A 22,033-nucleotide genomic window follows, 5' to 3' on the forward strand; every position below is an offset into this window, starting at 1 on the left:
AATGAGTTAGAATCATTATAAACTAAATGAGATGTTCTCTACTGAGCAGTGACTGTTTGCTTAGGAATGTGTACTCTGTGTCAAGGATCAATTCTATACTGTCACTCAGGCTCACTATTCATGAGTCTAGCCTGCACTCCCTGCTCCGCGCCCCCGCCACCACTGCCCCCAATGAGAGGACACCGACCAGGCAAATGCCAGGACTCTCTAATCTGAGATGAACAGGTGTCTCATTAACAAACCACAAAGGTTCACACTAAAGCAATTCAAAAAACTAAAAAATAATAACAGCTACCATTTCTTGGGCATATCTATAACCAAATATTGCACTGCGTGTTGGCACACATTGTTTCATTTAACAGCCATCTGAGGAGAGCAGCCATCACTGTCCCACTTTCTGCTCTAGTCAGGTTAAGTTATTTTACGAACATGACATATCTAGTCAGTAGCATAGCTGGGATTTGCTTCTTCCCTAGTTTGAGTCTGAAGTCCATGCTTACCAGTATACACTGCTTCCAAAGAATAGGTCAAAAGTTCAGTTCTGAATTGGTACCTATAATAAAAATAGAGTCCAGCCAGCTGACCGCCAAGAGCCTTTCCCAGAGGCACGGTGAGAAGAATTCTCATTGACCTCACCAGGCTCCAGCCGTTTCCCAGGGGAAGAGCTGCTACTCATTGCCCTAGCTGAGTGAGAGAGGTATAATGAGGGTAAGGTGACAGGCAGTGAGGGTCCTGAGTGTTCTGGAAGAAAGGGCATGCTTCCATTTGTGCCCCCTCTCACTCCCATATTTTTAATATTCAAATACAGTAAGTCACACAGGGCCTGAATCTATAATGTTGGCTCTGACCCAAGAGATACCAAAGACCATCTCTTCTGTGGCCTTGGAGCCCATTATTTATTTGAATACAGAGCTTAGCATTCGTACATGGTCGGTTTAGCTTCGAACCAGGTCTGGGTCTGGTGATTTCCTGAGGGACCATCTGTTGTTAGTGGTCTTCTCCAGGTCAATGAGTGCTCACGCTCTCTTTCCAGGGTTACTTAAATCACCCTGTGCCTCCTCTTAGAAGAGAGGAACCATCCTCATAAGGAGATGCCAAAGATGAACTTATCCAGGACTTTGAAGTCAATTTCATGGCATAAGCAAGCCATTCCCATGAGCTGCTTGGTAAAATTAGAACTTCTCCCTTATCCACACAGGGCTGGGCATGATATCTTAGCAATGCAAAGCACCTTCCAGTCCTTTCCAACAGAGGAGGAACAAAAAACAGTATTGGCTTTGAAGGGTGTTTCCATAAATAGTGTCTCCTTCCCCCCCCCCCCCACGTTTGAGATGAAGACCTTGGATTTCATGTAAAAAGTAAAGCATTTCTGGGCAAATTCATATGAGTCTCATTCTCATTCTCCCCCTCCCCTCCCCTCCCCTCCCCTCCTCTCCCCTTGCCCAGGGCTACAGAGGATCAGTAAATTGGTTACTCCCAACCTCTTCCTTTCCCTCACTAGAAACCCAAGTAATTTATAAGGACCCAGTCCTCGTTTAATCAAAACAGAGCATCTGGAGAGATTTACAAACAGGAAGAAAATTTATGTCCACAAAAGACACGAGTTTCCTGCCTGCAGTATAGCTTAAGGATGGTTTGTGCCAGACAAGTAGGAATCCTGATTCATGTTTAACTCGGTCAAATTATCTCTCTTAAAATTAAAAAGCAATTCTTCTCCATAGAGGAAGATCTAACCACATCTGATTGCCTGACCAAAAGGTTTTTCTGCGTCATCTGGGAAATCTGACATTCCCAGAGACTAGGAGGCAATTACTTTTTCATACGAAGTTGTAGGCATAAGGTGGAGTAAGTCTATAAAGCGCTTGTGAGTAATGGAATTGAAAAGCCATTTGTGTCATAACAGATCGAGAAATTAATGTTTCAAAATTGTTTGGCCATTCCATCTCTGTGCCTGAAGGATAACATAGAGCTCTGCCTCACAGACCAAGGAAAACATACTTCTGCTCTGAATCATTATTTGTGACCGTGAAGAAACTCTAGACCCGATGCCCTTCCTGAGAGTACCCAGTACCACATAAACCTCTCCAGAAGCAGGCTATCATCCTGGACCTCAGCCTGGGAGAGACACATGGACTCATCAGGAGTCAGGGACAAAGCAGCTCTCCAAGATGCCCTCTCAGGCGAGACTCTGAAACGCAGGGGGTAGGTCAGAGGGTGTAGGTGGGAACAAGAAAGGAGATGTGATTCAGGAGCCAGGACGAGAGCACACACAAGCGGGCAGCTTGGTGAGCCGGGTTCAGGTGAACGGCTACATCAGCAAGCAGCCAACACCTGGCCAAACGTCCCTTTTACTTGAACGTTAACACTGTCATCTGTCCCTCCCTTTTTTTAAGTGCCTCTGTGCCACTGAGACTTGACTCTGAAATGTCTCATGATCAGTGTGATGACCAATTTTAATGCACATACTGGTCAGCAAGCCAAGAAAATCTCTTTCCATAAAGAGAAGGAATGAGAACTTTTATCAGTGATCCTGCCCCATTGGACGGCATGTTAACTTTCTCTGTATAAGTAGTATATTCGAATTTTTAAATGAGAAACTGAAAATACTATTTACTTATTTTCAGAGATTTAAATTATAATAATCTTGATGAATTTCCCACTGCCATCAGGACACTCTCCAACCTTAAAGAACTGTAAGTATTTAGGACAGATTTAATGGGAGAATTCTATTCTTTGTGAATTCACTTTAAAATATGTTTGATTATTGTACATAGTGTGACTGACTAGAAGATTTTTAAAAGCTTGTATAGGGGCACCTAGGTGGCTCAGTCAGTTAAGCATCTGACTCTTGATATCAGCTCAGGTAGTGATCTTGCAGTCTTGAGATCAAGCCCCAAGTTGGGCTCCATGCTGAGTGTGGAGCCTGCTTGGGATTTTCTCTCTCCCACTCTCTTTCTGCCCCTCCCCCACTCCCTCTCTCTCTCTCTCTCTCTCTCTCAAAATAAATAAACATTTAAACAAATAAATAAGTTTGTATAAATAATGGTTAAGTAAACCTGTAATATATTTTAATTTACTCTACCATCAGATAGTCTTTTTTAAATTTATAATGGATTTCTCTAATATGTGTATATTAAAAAAAATATACATAGTTCTCTAAATCATACTCTTTTCCTAAGCTATATTTCCCCAACATTTATATACTTTATAGATTTATAGAAAATTGCTATGGAATTCAGTTATTTGCCAAGCATTTTGAAAAACAAACTTCTCTAGGCTGCATAAGTCTAGGACTAGAGAAATCAAATGCATGTGCCTAGTACTATGCTAGATGCTTTCACATACATTATTTCATATTCTTTAAATACTCTGTGAGTCATTTAATTTTTAAAAACTTACAATTTTACTAAGGTAAAGCTAACTTTCAGCTCCTAGGTTGCATATATTGTCTTTTATATACTAAAATTTAATTGCCTTTTCTTTGTACCTAAAAATATGAATAATGTATGAAAGGAATGTTCTAATATTTGGAAAGAAAAATAAACATAGAGCCTATCCTCTTGGCTGAGAGGAATAAGACACACAGCTAAAGGAGGCAGACAACAGGGCTTGTTTGTAAGAAAAAGCCTTTAGGAGGGGGTTCTCCCTCAGGAACCCCACGTGTGGCTGAACCGGGAAGTCATCGTGGTCTCTGCTTAGGCAACCCAAAGACTGTCACTCACCTTATCCAGCCACCGGCCCACATGGGACCCAGAGATCATTGACTCTGCCCTTCTGCCATTCAGACAACATTAGCACCAACAGAGGAGAGTCAATTTGTTATTACACACTCACTGAGCACCTTCCCTCAGCTCAGGAAATTTTGCCCTCATAAGGAGATTACTTAAATCTCTGCTTCACAGCAGCTTAAGTCAATTTTCTCTTCTCCTCGCTTCAAATGGGGTCAGAAGGAGTGATCATAATCCCCTCTCCAAAGATGGTTCCCTCTCTCTCAAGTTGTTATACAATGGTGCTCTATTGGATATTAACAGATGGAATTTCTTTTTATAACATTAGATTGTAAGTTTCCATAAAGCACAACTATTATTTTCAGATTCTTTATTCCTCTTTCAAGATAAGAGCTCGTGATTTCTTTTTCTCCTAGTGAGCACATAAGCTTCAAAATGCATAGAGGAATTTAACTGTATCCTCTAGTTACCAAAGATGTTGATTATTGCCACAGGAAGGGGGTGGGGGGGAGGTACCATTACATAATTTTACCCTACACGTTATTTTCTAAAAAAAAATTTTCCCTCTCTTTCTAGAGGATTTCACAGCAACAATATCAAGTCAATACCTGAGAAAGCATTTGTAGGCAATCCTTCTCTTATTACAATGTAAGTGGCCATAGTTCTTTTTGATTTTTCCATCCTGAAATATAATACATAATGCACTTTTAAATATAATACAATGAGTGTCCTATATTTTCCCAAGTTTGGTCTTTGTCAGTGTAAGAATCTATACAGAGAAGTGTATGGAGAGATGTTTTGTCAGGTTTTAGCTGAATGCTAAAATAACATCAAAGATTCTTTTTTTTTATACCCTACAAGTGTGCATTGCATTATGCTTCGTATCTTCAGATGCCTTGTCTCACTTCACAAAAATCTTGTGAAATAGTTTTGCTTATCTCTATTTTCTAAGGAATAAAACTCATTTTCAGAGTATCAATGTCAAGGTCACCTAATCATTCAGAACTTAAATCCAAGTATACTCGAAATATAAATTATTACGTACAAATGGGAGTCCTTTACAGCAATAGACTCCATTGATGGTGGGGGTTTGGGGCATACTGGCTTATGCTAGGTTTCTATATCGATTTGTTACCAAGCCCAAGCATTGAGTCACATTTATAGAATTACAAGCTAGGTTGTAATCCTAGAAAGATGTGTATATTCTTAAAAGGTGTATTGGGGATTTATATGCCATCAAAGCATAAAATAGAGTTACAACTACAGCTTATAATTAATTGGTTATATGTTCACATTTTAGCAGAGACAGAAGACTGATCATCTGTAGACATACATGAAGATGAAAATAGGCATTAGGATTGTTCTTTGTTAAAGACCCCTGGCAGATTTGGGGCGTAGTACTGGCCTGAGGTCTGCAGGAGGGGTCTTGGATAGGGGCATTTCTTGGTAGATATTCATCCTGTGCCAACTTAAGAGGCTTTTTGGAACCGGGTAGCCTCTGTCACCAATGAGCTGGAATCCCAATTAGCCCTGACAACTGAAAAAAAAAAAAAATACCATTCATCGTTTCTGAAATATGTTGACAGTGTGTTGGCAAACTAAGGGTTTTAAAGTCTATTGCCAATAAACATTAGGCCTCATTAGAGAGTATTTACATATTAAGAGTTGGCAAATTGCATTGCCTTTGCTTCTTTTTCCTTGCAGCCACAAGCCTGGGTTTGTTTTTTTAATCGCTCTTTTGATATGCTAATACCACTTGAGAAAGGACTTGAAGCCCCCAAAATTTATTAGTGCTTCTATCCAGTATTTTATGGTATTCACTGTTTTCTCCCTGAAACTCTCCTCTCCTTGCTTCTGCCTCTATCTCTTGCCACTGCCACCCCATCAAGGATCCCCAGCTCCCACTCTGTGTGAACGCTTCCCTTGTCCCATTGGCTACGCAGTCCCCATGTCTACCTCTATGGTCCCCATCCTCCGTGTGACTTCTTTTCATGCCCACTGCCCCCAGCCTCTGCCAGCCACCACCTCGACATTTTTGCCATCCTCCCTGCCTCTACCGCTAACAGACCTGTCACCCTGAAGCACAGCATCTGTCACTTTCTTGCTGTGAAACATACAGAGATTCAGGATTGTCTATAGTGAGTCTCCTGACCAGCTCCCCAAAGCTCTCCTCAATTACCATATGCCATAACCCAGATGGACTAAGCTATCCTCATAGAACAAAACTCTTTTATTTCCTTTGCTCCTATGATTCCATCCCCTCACAATGCTTATTGAAATTCTGTCTTCCTGGGCCCATTTCCAATGATATTCCATTAAGGTTTTCCTGATCTCACAAGAAAACTCCCTCCTAAGAACCCTTTAACTCCTTATTTGTATTTGTGATACTTAGGTACACAAGCATGTGTATTCATATCTGCCCAGGATACATACATACACACGTGTGAACACAATTATATACATACAAGCATATTGTCTAGATAAGGGACAGTGTCATATTATGATGAAAACTCCATTTTTAATCATAAGACCTTCTAGCTCTAGCTCTTTCTCTTACCAATTGTCTAACCCAAGAGAAGAGGTTGGAGGGTAAGAGGACAGAAGGGGACTTAGGTTGGTTGGGTGACAATTCTATCCCAGGTACTATACCAGCTGTCACACAAGCATTAGCTCTTTCAATTTTTACACAAACCCTACAACTAAGATTTATTATTCCAGCTTAACAAATTAGGAAAGTAAAGCTCTGGGAAGTAATGTACTTGCCAAAGTGTCTGAGCTTTAGTTTCCTCCTCCAAAAATTAGATAAATAATATCTAAGTATCTGTGCTATGGATGTCATAAAGCTGTTGAGTAGACCAACTGAGCTATACATGTGAAAGTACTTTATCAACCAGGACGTGGGGTGCTGCTATTTATTTGTTCTGTCCCAACTGATTCCAAGCTTCTTTAGGGCAGGGACATTTTACCCATCTGCAAACTCCCAGAATCTAGCGTAATGTCAAGCACATAGTAGATACTTAATTACAGCTTCCCTAGTGAATCAGTCTCTAAATTCCTACAGTACCGACCCTCATACTTTGAGCACAGTAGACACCAATAAATATTAGTTGAATTTCATTGAACTAGGATGTGTCAACTGAGAACTTTTTGTAGGGCTCCATTGACCAGACAATTCAAATACCATTACATTGAAAACATCTGTAGGACAGCCTGGGTGGCTCGGTTGGTTCAGTGTCTGACTCTTGATTTTGGCTCAGGTCATGATCTCACAGTTCATGGGATCAAGCCCCACATCAGGCTCTGTGCTGACAGCGCGGAGCTTGCTTGGGGTTTTCTCTCTCCCTCTCTCTCTGCCCCTTCCCCACTCATGCTCTTTTCTCTCTCCCAGAATAAATAAGTAAACATTTTTTTTAAATCTGTAAAACAAAATATCATTTAAGTTCTAATAATGTCTTACCTTTAAAAGCAGTCATGAATATTTTTAAAAAACTAAATGTCACCAAAAAAAAGCAGAGTAGCAAATTTTCTCTCAAATAATTTGAGGAGTCCTTCTTGTATGTTGTAAGACTTGACTAACTTTCATATAAATATATGTACTCATCTTTGTTTATTTAATGATATGACTGGCAACCCCTTGAATTACCTTCTTGCCACTTGATGAATGGTCCACGGATGTTGGAGGAAGAGGAAGATTTTTAAGTATACCTATGGTCTGCTCACTTGCTTTTCTCCTTAGTAACTATCACTCATGTCTACCTTGTTATCAGAAATTTTCATTTTTATATAGTATGGATTTCTTACCCAAAGCTTCCTCATGTGAGTTAAAACATTTTTGAGGTTTGCCTGATACCAAGTAATTGGGATGTTATACAATATAGTATAATCACGGTTACACACACTTAATATAGTCCCTGAAATTTTGAACAGGTATTCATTTGTCATTCAACTTTTATACTAAGACATTGGTGTTTGGATTTTTTTCAGACATTTCTATGACAACCCCATTCAGCTTGTTGGAAGATCCGCTTTTCAACATTTACCTGAACTAAGAACACTGTAAGTTTTTCTCTTGCAGATCGCTTTCCCTTGTAGGGTTGTTGTAAAAACCACATGCATATTTTAAGTTAAAGTGCTTTGAAAATGGCACTAAAATTACCCCTTTCTGGAAACTTCTTTTGATAGTACTCATGTACCCCTCCTTCTAGGACTTTGAATGGTGCCTCACAAATAACTGAATTTCCTGATTTAACTGGAACTGCGAGCCTGGAGAGTTTGTAAGTACTCGAATAGGCTCTTGACTTGGCCCAGCACACACACTGCCCTTGAAGCCTGACCAGTCTTAAAGTCAGTGAATAAAAATATGTCACTGTGCAATGCCTGAATAAAAGAATTATGTCTGGTTTGTGTTTCAACAGGACTTTAACTGGAGCACAGATCTCATCTCTTCCTCAAACCGCCTGCGATCAGTTACCTAATCTGCAAGTGCTGTACGTATCAGGAAGGCAGTAACATTGTGTAAACAGGCAACTTCCATCTAGGAGCAAAATGGCAGGCGTTATTTCAATAATGCTTTAAAAGGGGAGAAAGTTCTTTCCTTGCAGGGCTCCAGCAGGTCGGTCCTCCCTCGCCCCCGTGGGGGGTTAGGGAATTGACTCTCTCATGTGACCCCGGTAATGGTGGCGGCACACCCTTTGTTCCCAAGTTCCATCCAGTCTCCCATTAGAGTTTCAACTGGCACACGTTTCCTGTCAGAAAATGAATATGAACAAGCCTAGATAACTTAATTTCCCTTTCTTTGCAGAGCAGAAAAAAATTACCTAATGGATTAAAAACTCAATATGGATGCCAAAATAAAAAATTAAGTTATCAGACCCATACAAACCTTGATAAAGGTGACCAAACATTCTTCCGGTATAGTTGTGGGTGCCATGTTCTAATGTTTCCACTAATGGTTAAACAGCTTGCATTTATTATTTCTGTTGACTTGGGTTGTTGGTTTTTTTTCCTCTGCCTTTCCCTTTCTGAAAAGTAGTTTATAGGAATTTGAAGAGCTTTGTTTTGACCTTCCATTTTCAGCCCTTCCCCTCAACTCCCAACCCTATTACCATCCTCTCATGCATTGTGGGAACTTAATGAATGGACCCTTAGTCTCCAGTCATGGCTGTGTTCTCACAGAGGAGACATCTGTGTCAGTTGAATGCCTCTAATTCCACCACAGGCTTCACCCAGTAGCAGAGGTACAAGCAGCACTACAAGTGTAAGGGGAAGAATGGGAATGTCTGCCATAATGATTCTGCCTTCCCCTCTCCCCAGCCCCCTAGCCACTTCAGACTTCAGTTGTTCAGTGATAGGAGATTGTAGTAACACCACGTGACAGCCTTGGAGTCAGTCATTTGTGTGTAAAGGGAGGGAACATAGAGTAAGTCTCCTCCTCTTCTCCCACATCGCCCTCTGAGGTGTAGATACAGATGAGGAAGCTGAGAATTAGGACAGTTAAGCACATTTGTCAAAGTCACACAGCAAGAAAGTAGCAGAGTCCAAATTCAAATACAGGCAGTTTGATTGAATACCAGGAGAGAGTGCATGAACACCAGGTAGTGGAAATCTTAGGGGCCATTTTAGAATTCTGCCTACCCACCCAAAATGGCATAATTACCCTCATTTCTCAAGGAAACTGGCTTAATAACATGACTAAGATTTCACAGGCTATAGCTAATACTTAAGGAGCCAGCATTTAAACTGCATCTGTCTCCACTATGTCACATAGCAAATGGTAAACCACCCAGGTCTAGAATTGCATAAATTGGCTAAGAGCAAAGTCCCTGGTCTGTTTTTCTGGTTCAAATCCCGTCTCTCTATACACCAGCAAGAGATCTTGAGCAAGTTATTTATCCCTTCTGGGGTTCCATTTCCCAGTCTATAAAATAGAGACATAGCCATTTCCTTCAGAGGATCATCATGAGGATTAAATGAATTACTACATGTCAGACACTTATACCAGCACTGGAACATCGTAAACTCTCAGGCAGTGTTAGCTCTTATCAACTTCTTTCTCATTTCCCTTAAACCATTATTCTTTCTTCAAGCTATTCTTTCCTCAAGCTGAAACTTGAAAGGTCTGAAAGAATACAAATCCATTAACCACAGAAGCTTGTCATTTTCAAAGCACTTCAACCTGTAATTTTGATTTGTTCTTCACAACACTGCAAGATCAGCAGGTATCTTCTCATTTAAGGAGAGAACTAAAAAAGGTATAATGCTTTGACCAACATATTGACGAAGTTGAAGAATCCAAGTTGAGGCTGAGAATAGGACTCAGGGTCCCTACCTCTACTACAGTCTACTTTATGTTCTGGAAACATAGGTCTGCGAGCTTCCACCCTTTGGCTGAATCATCCACTGAGTACCTGTACATGAAGAAACTGCCCCCAAGTTGCCTCACCTCCATGGGAATTCCCTGGCTGTGTGTGGCTTTCCCCACTAAGTAGCTGGTGATCTTAGGCAAATTATTTCACATTGTATGGTGATAATCAGTGTCTCCCTCACAAGGTGACCACAGGTCAAATGAAATAATTTAGGTAAAGCTGTAAACATGGTGTCTATATTTAAGAAGTGCTTCATCAATGTTAGCCATGAAAATCATTAGGTAGAAGGTAGGTAGAAGGTGACACTGGGTCTTTACGTGGAAGAAGGTTTTATGTATCCTCTACTAAGGAGGTGCACAGGAAGGATTTGTCTCCTTGCAGTGTGTGGAGATGAGCGAACCAAATTATTATCAGCTTTGATGAAATGTATGTCCATTTTATCACATTTACTACTTTTTAAAAATATACACAGAATTTTTAACCAGGTGTATTTGTGCGTAGGTGTGGGGTATGGTTTTGGGTTTTTTCATATTTTGTTTGGTTTAGTTTGGTCTTTCAAGCCTGTAGTATAAACTACAAACTTGTGTTTGCAAACAGCTTCATTTGCATTATTTGTGTGTGGTAACTGAACTGTATTTCTATATGAATTCCATTTATTCACTAAATGTAGAAAAAAGTGATCAATTACAAGAACAAGATAATTTAAAAGCCTCTTAGAAAACAGTATGGATTTTTCAGTTCCATGGTGGCGATCTGGTTTTAAGAATTAGAATCAGGCATGAAAGTGTGTTAGTTGATTAGCCGATAACTTTTAAAACATGAGACAAGATTTTTTTAAAATATCTATGTTACTTTATCTACCAGCTTTCTTTTTTTAAGCTTTCTGCAAATTACCATGGCTTGTTTTAGATTAGTTATATTATACTATAAATATGTCCAGATGTTTTTGTTATTCTGTAATTTGTTGAGTTTTGGCTGAAGACTTTCTTAGATTTTTTTTCCCCCTTGTAGTGATTGATTTCAAAGTTAGTGCTATGTTTTGACTTGTTGTTGGATTTTTTTTTTAGCTGATTAGAAAAGAACCAACAATGATTCTCTTAGCTGTAGAGATATAGCAGCTCCTAGAAAGAGAGACACAATTATTTAATTTAATTTGGACTCATTTCAGCAAGATAATAGCTAGAACATTGTAGATCATCACTAACAAAATATAAATAAATTTGTTAAGTAAATTATTTAAATCAATTAAAGAAGTACAACAGCCACGTTTCAGTAAACGTTTGGATCTATGCTTAATCCAATAATGCCTCTGACTACCTGCTCCATGTCAGGGCTGGGGAAACGTTCAGAGACTGCCTTTGGGAGATATATCATCTTGGAGAGGAAAGGAGAGCAAAGCATGTTTCCTTAAGATTAATATATAACAGATTTTCCCTTTTGTACCTTCTGTTTTTCAGAGATCTATCTTACAACCTGCTGGAAGATTTACCCAGTTTTTCAGTCTGCCAAAAGCTTCAGAAAATGTACGTCTATAAGAGTTTCTAAGTCACTTAGCAAAGAACAAGAGCCAAAACTCACTTTTCCAGGGGTCATTGGTTTGCTTGCTCTGCAGGTCGCTGGGGAGGCATTTGGTGCTTTTCCCTTCTTATACACGCATGGTGTGACTGTGTAGGATGCCTATTAAGTTGGGAAACACAGATAATATTATTTTTCTATGCATTGTACTGTAAGTAAAGCATTTATTATGCTTTTTTTCTTTCTTCCCCCAAACTTGGTGATATAAGAACTGAGTTTATTTGAGCTTTGGAATTTTTCTAAACTTATATATCCAGTGAGTGACGTTACTTTCAAATACAGGAAGGACTTGGGTTTGTTGGGGTGTTGGTTCCACATAGTCATCCTTAGAGGAGGTGCCCTATTTGTCTGTCATATTTGAGGTGCCATGGATGCTACTTACACATGAAACATGCTAACCTTCTTGCCTCCTCTACAAAGGATCAGCCTTATTGCTTTTTTTCATGTTTATTTATTTATTTTTTCGAGAGAGGGAGAAAGTGCACGCAGAGTCAGAGAGGGGCAGAGAGAGGGAGAGAGAAAATCTCGAGCAGGCTCTGCGCTGTCAGCCAGAGCCCGATGAGGAGCTTGTTCTCAGGACCGGGAGATCATGACCTGAGTCCAAACCAAGAGTTGGATGCTTAACCGACTGAGCCACCCGGGCGCCCCAGCATTATTGCTTTATAGACATACTTCGGTTTTGATCAAAACAATATTAACCATCTGGGGTGCCTGGGTGCTCATGGTTTCCACTCAGGTCATGATCTCATGGTTTTTGCGTGACGGAGCCCCCGTCGGGCTCTGTGCTGACAGTGACAGCCCTGCTTGGGATTCTCTCTCTCTTCTTTCTTTCCCTCTCTCTCTGCCCCTCCCCCACCCTCTCAGTCTTTCTCAAAATAAGTAAATAAACTTAAAAAAAAAAAAAACAATATTAACCATCGGTCTTTTCCCACTTAATTTTTCCCTGAATGCCTTTGGGTGATTAAGAGAGAAAAAGAAAGACAAATCCGTCTTTAAAAGGTAAGGATTTGACTCTCTTGAAGACCCCCAAAGAATACTAGAATGACTCACAAGGCAGAGCCAGCAGGCACCAAGTGATTGAATGATGATGGCATTTGGAATATAGTTTTACATCCACCCGAAAGAACTCGTTGCTCTGAAAGAGCGGCAACGCTTAAGTGTATAAATTGGAATGGTCTTCTTTAAACAAAACAAAAAATTTTTAATCAGTCACTTGACACTCATATTTCATGTGTTCCTTTGATTGAGGGCAGGTAATCCTTCTGTAGAAGTACTCCGAAAACTAATCTTTGAAACCAGTGACTTTGAAATCAATCTTTGGAACTCTGTCGTTTCAGAGACCTGCGACATAATGAAATCTTTGAAATTAAAGTTGACACTTTCCAGCAGTTGCTCAGCCTCCGAGCTCTGTGAGTACTGCCTGCCAGCGCCTTTCCCAACACAGAGCGCTTTCTTTCTCTTTCGGGTCTTCCCCAATGTTTTCTTTCCACTGGACACTGGAATTGTTGGGCTTTCGTGCCTGTATTTGCCATCAAAGGGCAAGTATCCTGCTCGTGATAATTTCCAGGAGTATATTCAAAAGTAGTAAATTTGCAGTCTGCTCTCTGATATGAAACTTGAATGAAGAGGAAGGAGGCCAAGCTGTTGAATCACCTACGAAATGCGTTTCTGTCAGCAGCCTGGAATTGGTAGGGATTTCCACACGGAAATGGGATGACCACACAATACTTCCTGCCCATTCTTTTTTCCTGGGGAAACAGTTTTCAAGATGTGTCTCAAAGTGCTTAAGAGCCGTCATGGGGCCACCGTCAAGAATGCAGGTTCCAGGTCCTTACCTGCCTCATGAGTTAGAATCTCTGAGGTGGTTCAGGTGGGTCCCGACGATCTGCTTTTTAACAAGTACCCTAAGGTTTGAGCACAACTGCCCTGGAAAGGCTTCTGTTGATCAGATGAGTAAGAATTGTAAATACAGTATCTAATTCCATTTTATGAATGAAAACACCATGTATTAACCATAAACTTAAAAAAGGAAACCTTGGTAACAGATTGTTTTCTGTGTCAGTTAAGTCTTTTTCACCTCCAAACTGAGTTTCAATGTAGTTTTGATGAATAATGACAATATAGAATGTTTAAACTCAGTATATTTTGATAAAACCCCCTTTTTCCCTAAGGTTTTTCTTTTTTCTTTTTTTTTTAATGTTTATTTTTGAGAGAGAGAGAGAGAGAGAGAGAGTCAGAGCATGAGTGGGGGAGGGGCAGAAAGATTGGGAGACAGAATCTAAAGCAGGCTCCAGTCTCCGAGCTGTCAGCACAGATGTGGGGCTCGAACTCAGGAGCCATGAGATCATGACCTGAGCCAAAGTCGGAGGCTTAACCGACTGAGCCACCCAGGCGCCCCCTAAAGTTTTTCTGAATACTTAAGAGACTATATCCTTGTAAAATAATACTATTCCTCAAAACATTTTAAATTTACCTTTAAGAATCATCTTCTAAAAATTTACCTTGAAAACTATCTCGTTCTGAATTTAAGTATGTTGCCCTTCCCATTTGTTTTATATCAGCTTGTGAAGTTCTTCTACTTTTTTTTAAATAAATGTAAAACAAAAAATACATTACCTCCTTTCATTACCTGCCTTTTTCATCCAATTGGAGTTCTGGCTGTTTCCAAAGGTCAGTTCCATTTTAAAAGGCTGAAACAGTTGATAACACTCTATTATGTCATTGAATTTGCTAATAGAGTAGAACTTAAATGTTCTCATCAAAAAAAAAAATGTTTTTTTCATATGCACATGAAATAGAAGACTGATCTCTAACGATAGCAAAAGAATGGGATCCTGAAGGCTACATGTATGAGTGTCGCTGAATTCTTCCAGCCCCTTAGACCTCACATCCATCACTCACCCAACTCTGCCAACTCCAGTTCAGCTGCTTTTCTGCCACTGGCCCATCATTGGTCTCCACTCATCCATCCCATTCTCTAAAGAGAATCTTTCTCAAACAGAAGTCTAATCATGGTACTTTCCCTGCTTCAAGAATCTTTTTAGTCCCCTATTGTCTTCAAATCCACACCAGACTTCCCAGCACCACCTTCAAAATCTGACTCCAACCTCCTGACTCTTACCCAGGCATTCCAGTCCCCTGACACATGGTGGCCATTTCCCCTATTCCTGTTGCCCATCGGATTCCTCTCCACCCTTGACTCGTCCCCTGCCCATGCCACAAGAACAAGATCTGCGAGCCCACTCCACTCTGATGCACTTTGCACGTTCTCTGCTACGGGACTCAACACTCAGCTCTGCCACGGGTAGACTATGCCCTGGCCCCCAAATGACAAGAACTCTTTTATCTTCTTATCCCCAGGGTCAGGTGCAGTGGCTCTCATTATTTACTTAAGAATTCCAAACATATTCCAAGCGAAACATCATCAGGTTCTCTGATGTCAGTTAGCTTGAGTTTGAATCCCAGCTCCTGAGATTATTCTGTGACTTTGAGCAAGTCACTTAATACTCTGTGCCTCTCTTCACACCAGTAAAATGGGGCTAATGACAATACCTACCTCTTAGAGTTGTGTTAAGGGTTATGAGACAATACATGTGAAAAAACAACTCATAACCCAACCTGGCACATGGTAAATATGCAATAGTATCATGATGGTGTTTGTTGTTATCATTATTACAAGTATATATCCTCTTAAGATGTATCAGTAAGGGTCTTGGCAGGAAATGGTGCAAATGAAGAGACATTTGCATAGGTGTTGGTGGGGAGTAAGCAAGGGATGGGCTTTCGGGAACCAACAACATGGCCAAGACTGAGGCTAACGGAACACAGGCACAGAGAAGGGATGCTGTGGTTGAGAAACGTGCAGCTGCCACCAGACAAGATTCCAAAACAGAGAAGGAGCACAGGTGCCCAAGTTGTCTCTCCTGGGCTTCTGACTGCAGACAGTAGGGAGCCCCTGGGCACGTGGCCTGCAGGGTCAGCCCCAGGCACAGAACAGGGTAGGAGAGTGGAAGTGGCTCCTCCCGGGGCTGCTGCGAACATTCCAGCACACAGACATACCAACACAAGTGGAATTACAGTCCTTTGAACATACAAATTCTCCCATATTTGTTTTAAATCCAGTCAAATTGCTATAAAGCCCCATGGCAGGACTTGGCCTATATTCCTGATAATTCCTCTCTGTGAAGCTCCCTGGGCACCCATGTTCTACTCACAGCCACCAGAGACTTTGACAGATGGCATGACTTGCTTCCCTCACCAGACATAAGTTTTATGAGCAGCTCAGGAGAAGACTGTGTCCTCACTCAATTACCCAACCCCCAAATGTGGCTCCCCCACTGCTTCCCTACCATATCCTCCCCTTGTTAGCCAAAATTTTTTTCTGTTCTGGCAGCAGGAATGGATCAAAATAAAAAGCCTTCCAGTTTCACCCAGTTTAGGGAGACTTTCAAAGGAATATAAATGTTCTTCGAATACCATTTATCCAAGATAATTCAAGAGGCTCAGTACCATAAATAAATCACTCATTTGTGCTAGAGAAGTTGACAGTGATCACTTTCAGTTTCCTCAAATGTCTATACCTTAGTTATACTTATTAGTTAGGCATTTTAAAAATACAAGTTTTAAGTTCATTGTTTCTTTTTTGAAATGTGGAAGTTCTTATTCCTGCTGAATCACCTACATTTCAGTGTGTATGCGTGTGCATGTGTGTATCTGTTTAGTGAATTTTATTTCTCCATAAATTGTAGGTTTTCTTTTATCAAAGGATTTTATTTCCAACATATTAGCACCCTTTTATATTTATTTTGCAGCTAAGAATTTAAATGTACATCTCCTTTACTGGGAATTTATTTATTTTTTAATGTTTATTTATTTTTGAGAAAGAGAGAGAGAGAGAGACAGAGCGTGAAAAGGGGAGGGGCATAGAGAGAGGGACACACCAAATCCAAAGCAAGCTCCAGGCTCTGAGCTGTCAGCCTGGAGCCCAACACAGGGCTCAAACTCATGAACCAAGAGATCGTGACCTGAGCCAAAGTCGGATGCTTAACCAACTGAGCCACCCAGGTGCCCCTTATAAAAAAAAAAAAAAAAAAAAAAAAAAACCTTCTCTGTGTGGGGCCTGTGTGGCTCAGTTGAGTAAGCATCTTACTACAGCTCAGGTCATGACCTATGGCTCAAGTCATGATCTCATGGTTCTTGAGTTCAAGCCCCATGTTGGGCTCTGCACTAACAGCACAGAGCCTGCTTGGGATTCTCTCTCTCCCTCTCTCTCTGCCCCTCCCCTGCTCACTCTCTCTCTGTTTCTCAGAATAAATAAACATTAAAAAAAAAAAAAAAACTTCTGTGTTTCTCTTAAAGCCTGACATATCTGACAATGTACACAAAGTGTTGCTGCATTTCATTACATTTCCAGGGACATTTTATCTACTTCACATTTACTTGCTTGTCAGTGGAAGAGCCTCAGAAGTTCCTGTCTTACTGCTCCTCTATCCCTACTCACCTCAGAGACACCCTAATAAAATTTTACAAGCATGTTCAAGTCACCTTTTTCACAGAGAATAAAATCTAAAATATCCACCTGAATGATTTCTCCTTGATTGATTTAAAACAAGATTGATTTCAAGTCCGTTCTTTAGTCATTTTTACTACTGATATCTTTATCTGATGTGATCAACTAATTGTTTTGCCCTGAATGGAAGCTAAATTTTGGTAAGAGAATGAATATATATGGTAAAACTTCACACCATCTTTTTAAAATATCATCCTCTCATTTGCCTTGTATATGTATTCTTTTTTTAAATAGGAATTTGGCTTGGAACAAAATTGCCGTTATTCATCCCAATGCCTTTTCCACTTTGCCATCTCTGAGAAAGCTGTGAGTATCTCATGACTTGTTTATGGCATATTTTAAGAAATTGGGGGCCACTTAACTTCCTCACAAATGTCGGTGTTGCTGAAGAAACCGCCACACACAGATTGCCCAGCCCTTAGTTCTCTCCACACTCGAGTGAAGTCAGACCAGGGAGGAACGCTGCCCCTCCAAGGCCATGTGGGCCCTGACTGCGTATTTGAAGAGCTGGGTGACAGCTGTTCTGCTTATTGAAGTGAAATTTTCCACTTTCGCCGAGCAGTCAGGTGGGGTGGAATAAGATGTCATTTCAGTCCCAAAGGGCTTTCGTTTTATATTTGCCATCCTAAGAGAAAACTTTCCTGTCCCGCGTTTCCTCCCCTCTGGGCCTCTGAACCCTTTCCTCACCCCTCTCCAGTGGCTAGCAGAGAAAGAAGGAGCTAGTCAGACAGAAGTTAAGGGGAGGATAGGGAATAAACCTGACAGCATCTTCCCCCTCATCCCTAACTTATTCCAGTCAACATCTCTTTTCAAATTAAGTGTAGCGCCTTCTATGGATTTTTGATGTCCCCACCTGGTAAAATACAGCTTATTATAGAAATTACAATTTGGATGCAATTAGGACATATTCCCCCTGCAATTCTGATTGTAAATAGACATGTTATCAGTAGCTAAACCCACAATGGTTATTTTTACCATGGAGGGTACAGACCCTGCTAAGAAGTTTTTATGGAGGAGTTTAATAATCTTTAAGTTGCTTTTTTTCAACATGGACGCTTTCTGCTAACACAGACTAAAAGCCAATTGTTGTTTGATGTTTTGCAGGGACCTATCGTCCAACCTCCTGTCGTCTTTTCCTGTAACTGGGTTACATGGTTTAACTCACTTAAAATTAACAGGAAATCATGCCTTACAGAGTTTGATATCATCTGAAAACTTTCCAGAACTCAAGTGAGTTTGTCATTAAAACTAATAAGATACATTTGTGGCCATGCGAAATAATAGACGTGTTATAGTAGTTTTCGAAATTTATGAGGTCAAGGGACTCTTTTGAATTGCATTTCATGCCCTCAAGTCCCCCACCCCTGGGGCATTGTTAGGATAAGCCCTGAGGGGAAGAACGTCTTCCTGACCACATTTCCTTTCTTTCTCAAAGATGCCTCCCAGAATCTTAGCGTTCATGGAAAGAGTTTGAAAACCATTGATCCATGGGATATAAACTAGGACACATAATTAAATAACATTATAATATTATTGTCGTACTGCTTACATTTCTAAATTTATCTAGCTTGTTATATGTTCTAATAAAATGTACTAAATTTATATTTCTTTGAAGAAGTAATGCTCTTTAAAACTTGCTATGCTTATTATTGTTAAAAAAAATCCCTTGAAAGACTGTATATGTATATACACATATATATTATGTGTGTGTGTGTGTGTGTGTGTGTGTGTGTGTGTGTTTATAGATATATTTTTAAACCACGGTACATTTTACATACTTTTAAAACTATAACCCCAAAAGAGAGTTTGGAAAGTAGAAGAGAGTAAAAATCTAAAAATATCCCCTAAACAACTTTTTTTTATTTCCTTCCAGACTTTGTTTCCAATGTATTTTTAATTGTTAGAATCACAGTACATATACCGCTTACATCATGTTTTCCTTACTTTCCATTATGTCATACTATAAGCACTTTTTAATGGTGCTACAATTTTCCTAGCCGTCGTTTTTTTAACCTTTTTATTATGGAAATTTTCAAGCACCAAAGTAGAGAAAATAATATAATATATGCATCACTCAACCTTAGCAATTGTCAACATTTCATGGCAATAATTTTTAACAACTCCGTTGTTATTATAAATAGTTCTGTAATGAACATCTTTATACACATAATTAATATTTTAGATTATTAATTAAGACTAAGATCCAAAGACAGAATTATTGAGTGAAAGAAGATGAACGCTATATTTAATAATCCATTTCTTTAAGTGTGTGTTTTTTGTTTGGTTTTGTTCATTTAAAGGGTTATAGAAATGCCTTATGCTTACCAGTGTTGTGCATTTGGAGCATGTGAGAATGTCTATAAAATTTCTAATCAATGGAATAAAGATGACAACAGCAGTACAGATGACCTTCATAAGAAAGATGCTGGAATGTTTCAAATTCAAGGTAAGTCCTATTATGTCACAGTGATGAAATTTTATCTACAATGGTCTTGAAAAGTCATCAAACAGGTCATCTGAACTCCAGACAAGTCCTTATGTAACCAGCCCAGCAAGTTGGAAATCAATCCTACTATTTTTTTTTTTTAAGTTTATTTATTTATTTTGAGAGAGAGAAGGAGCAGAGCTGGACACGGGGCAAACTCATGAACTGTGAGATCATGACCTGAGCCAAAACCAAGAGTCAGACGCTTAACTGACTGAGCCACCCAGGTGCCCCTCAATCCCACTACTTAAAGACTCCCAGAGAAAGAGAAATATCCCTTAGGATCATTCTAAAGGTTCATTTTTTTCTGGAAGTGATTTCTTAATACAGTACTTGTATTTATAATTAGATCTCCCTTGGCATATACTGTCCTCAGGGGTAATTCTTAATATTGATGTCAGTATTTCCGTAAGATTTTAAAAGGGCCTCATCCTTATGGATATATTTTTTGTACATGTTTCTGAGTACTTTTCTCCAGAAGATAAAAATCCATTTTTATTCTTATGGCCTGGGAGGAATGGACAACATAAGCATTTAGATGCCTCCATATGTCAGTAGAAAGGCCTAAGAATCCAACTTATTATCCAACTAATTCTAAAACCTTCTCCCCTCCCACCCCCCATAGGGGTATCTGTCAGGGAGGTGAAATGAGATAATGTCTGTAAAGCGCTTGGCTTTCCTTGAAGTAAGACCTTACTTAAACAGACAGCAATGCACCTCAAACCACACCTGTGATAATGAGGAGGCACCATGGCAGCCCCCACTTTCCTTTGCCTGCCAACCCTGCAAGTTTGCACACAGTCCAAACAGACTGGCTTTTCTTCCTTTGGACCCTAATGATTTGTTGATTCCCAAGCAAGTGTGTCTGTCTGATTCTGTCTGTCTGCACGTTACCTTAACGTTTCTTCCTGTAAACATACCAGTTTAAGGAGCAGATATTTTGGCCCTTGGCTTTTTTGTTTTAGGCCACAGCATGTGTCTTTTGCTCTTGTTTTTTCCTTAGTTTTTGCTCTCCCTGCTTCATCCATGTTAATTTCTACTATATTTATTAACTCTACTATATTTATTAACTTAATTAAAAAAAATTAAGAGTGCCTATTATGTGCCAGAAGGTACACAATGAACAAGAAAAACAAAGTACTTCAAAGGAGTTTATTTTCAAGGGCAGCAATTCTGTATGTTAGATCACAAAACTCCTATTTTATGAGTAGCTAAACTAAGCACCACGCAGTAACTTGATTTGCCCTTTGTTAAGCAGAATTCCCCAGGAAAGATTGAAACTTACTATACCTGATTCTCCCTCTTGTGCTCAGAGAACACAGCCCAGGACATTTGCACTATAGCTATCTAACTGTTTGGTAATTGGATAAAGAGAGGCCCACAGCCTCTCTCTAATTTAAGTCAGTGCAATTTTGTGCTGTCATGAGCTAAGAACAGAATGGTAGAGCTAAAATGTTATCACCGGGAGCCTGGGGTTACCCTTCCTTACCCTCAGTTCGTCTGGAATACTATGTCATAGAGTAGCTTGATTAGAACTTTATAATAGACTTGCAACTTTATAATAGACTTGCAAGAAAGCCAGAGCCCAGGGAAAAGTGGGATGTCTGGCCTTCAGTTCCCTTCAGTCCCTCAAGGACAATCCAAGACTTTCTTCCCTGGGAGGTAGACCCCAAAACAAGAGCCAGAACTCACCATTCCAGGGCTTCTCATTCCTGCAGATGAGCGTGATCTTGAAGATTTCCTGCTGGACTTTGAGGAAGACCTGAAAGCCCTTCATTCGGCACAGTGCTCGCCTTCCCCAGGTGAGAAGGGAATCCAATTTGACAACAAATTTCATATTAAAAAAAAAAAGAAGAAGAAGAAGGGCATCAGCACTGCCTCAGCGCAGTACCCACCACTGACTCCGAGGCCATCAATGACATACAGGCTACACTTCCAAGCAAAATCTGTGCCACCTTTGTGGCTCTTAAATATCCCTCCCCATGGGGACCTTTAAAATAAAAATGTTCATTCCCTGGAGTTTGTCTCCATTCATAAAGAGGGTTTTTGTGAAAGACTTTTGATTCAGATTAATGAAAACTAAAGAATCAATCATATAGTTAGAAGTGTATGCAATTTTTTAAGAGATACTGGCAATTTAGCCTGAACTAGTATGCAGGAATCTTGCTTCATGTAATCATTTTTGAAAGCGATTTCTTTTGTCTTCCCTAAATAGCTATTTGATTAAAGCAAATAATAGATAAGTACAGATAAGTAAAAAAAAAAAAAAAAAAAAGAGCTCTGTAAATATTGACTTCACATAACTGTTTGT

At 39.9% G+C, this 22,033-nt stretch overlaps 1 protein-coding gene and 1 long non-coding RNA gene across 4 annotated transcripts in view; one reads left to right on the top strand and one right to left on the bottom strand.

Annotated features, from left to right (window-relative positions):
* The window catches only part of LGR5 (leucine rich repeat containing G protein-coupled receptor 5), a 127,238-nt gene that overhangs the window by 103,537 nt on the left and 1,668 nt on the right, over window positions 1-22,033 (top strand). The window contains exons 7-17 of the mRNA XM_049625973.1: window positions 2,625-2,693; window positions 4,305-4,376; window positions 7,713-7,784; window positions 7,934-8,002; window positions 8,144-8,215; window positions 11,551-11,616; window positions 13,006-13,077; window positions 17,472-17,543; window positions 18,342-18,467; window positions 19,538-19,683; window positions 21,441-21,524. Coding sequence (XP_049481930.1) covers window positions 2,625-2,693; window positions 4,305-4,376; window positions 7,713-7,784; window positions 7,934-8,002; window positions 8,144-8,215; window positions 11,551-11,616; window positions 13,006-13,077; window positions 17,472-17,543; window positions 18,342-18,467; window positions 19,538-19,683; window positions 21,441-21,524 — 920 coding nt within the window. The remainder of the gene's footprint in view (window positions 1-2,624; window positions 2,694-4,304; window positions 4,377-7,712; window positions 7,785-7,933; window positions 8,003-8,143; window positions 8,216-11,550; window positions 11,617-13,005; window positions 13,078-17,471; window positions 17,544-18,341; window positions 18,468-19,537; window positions 19,684-21,440; window positions 21,525-22,033) is intronic.
* LOC125919345 (uncharacterized) lies at window positions 82-21,992 on the bottom strand. 3 transcript variants are annotated; one of them, XR_007456734.1, is made up of 4 exons: window positions 21,415-21,992; window positions 8,611-14,358; window positions 4,337-4,410; window positions 82-1,240 (listed from the first exon to the last, which is right to left on the bottom strand). It is a non-coding gene; the product is annotated as an uncharacterized LOC125919345 (long non-coding RNA). The 3 variants fall into 3 exon arrangements; XR_007456735.1 differs by lacking the exon at window positions 21,415-21,992 and having other exon boundaries at window positions 8,611-8,749; window positions 11,672-18,412; XR_007456733.1 differs by lacking the exon at window positions 21,415-21,992 and having other exon boundaries at window positions 8,611-11,214; window positions 11,672-18,412.

The sequence above is a fragment of the Panthera uncia genome, chromosome B4 (genome assembly GCF_023721935.1).
Source record: "Panthera uncia isolate 11264 chromosome B4, Puncia_PCG_1.0, whole genome shotgun sequence".
Taxonomy (NCBI): Eukaryota; Metazoa; Chordata; class Mammalia; order Carnivora; family Felidae; genus Panthera; species Panthera uncia.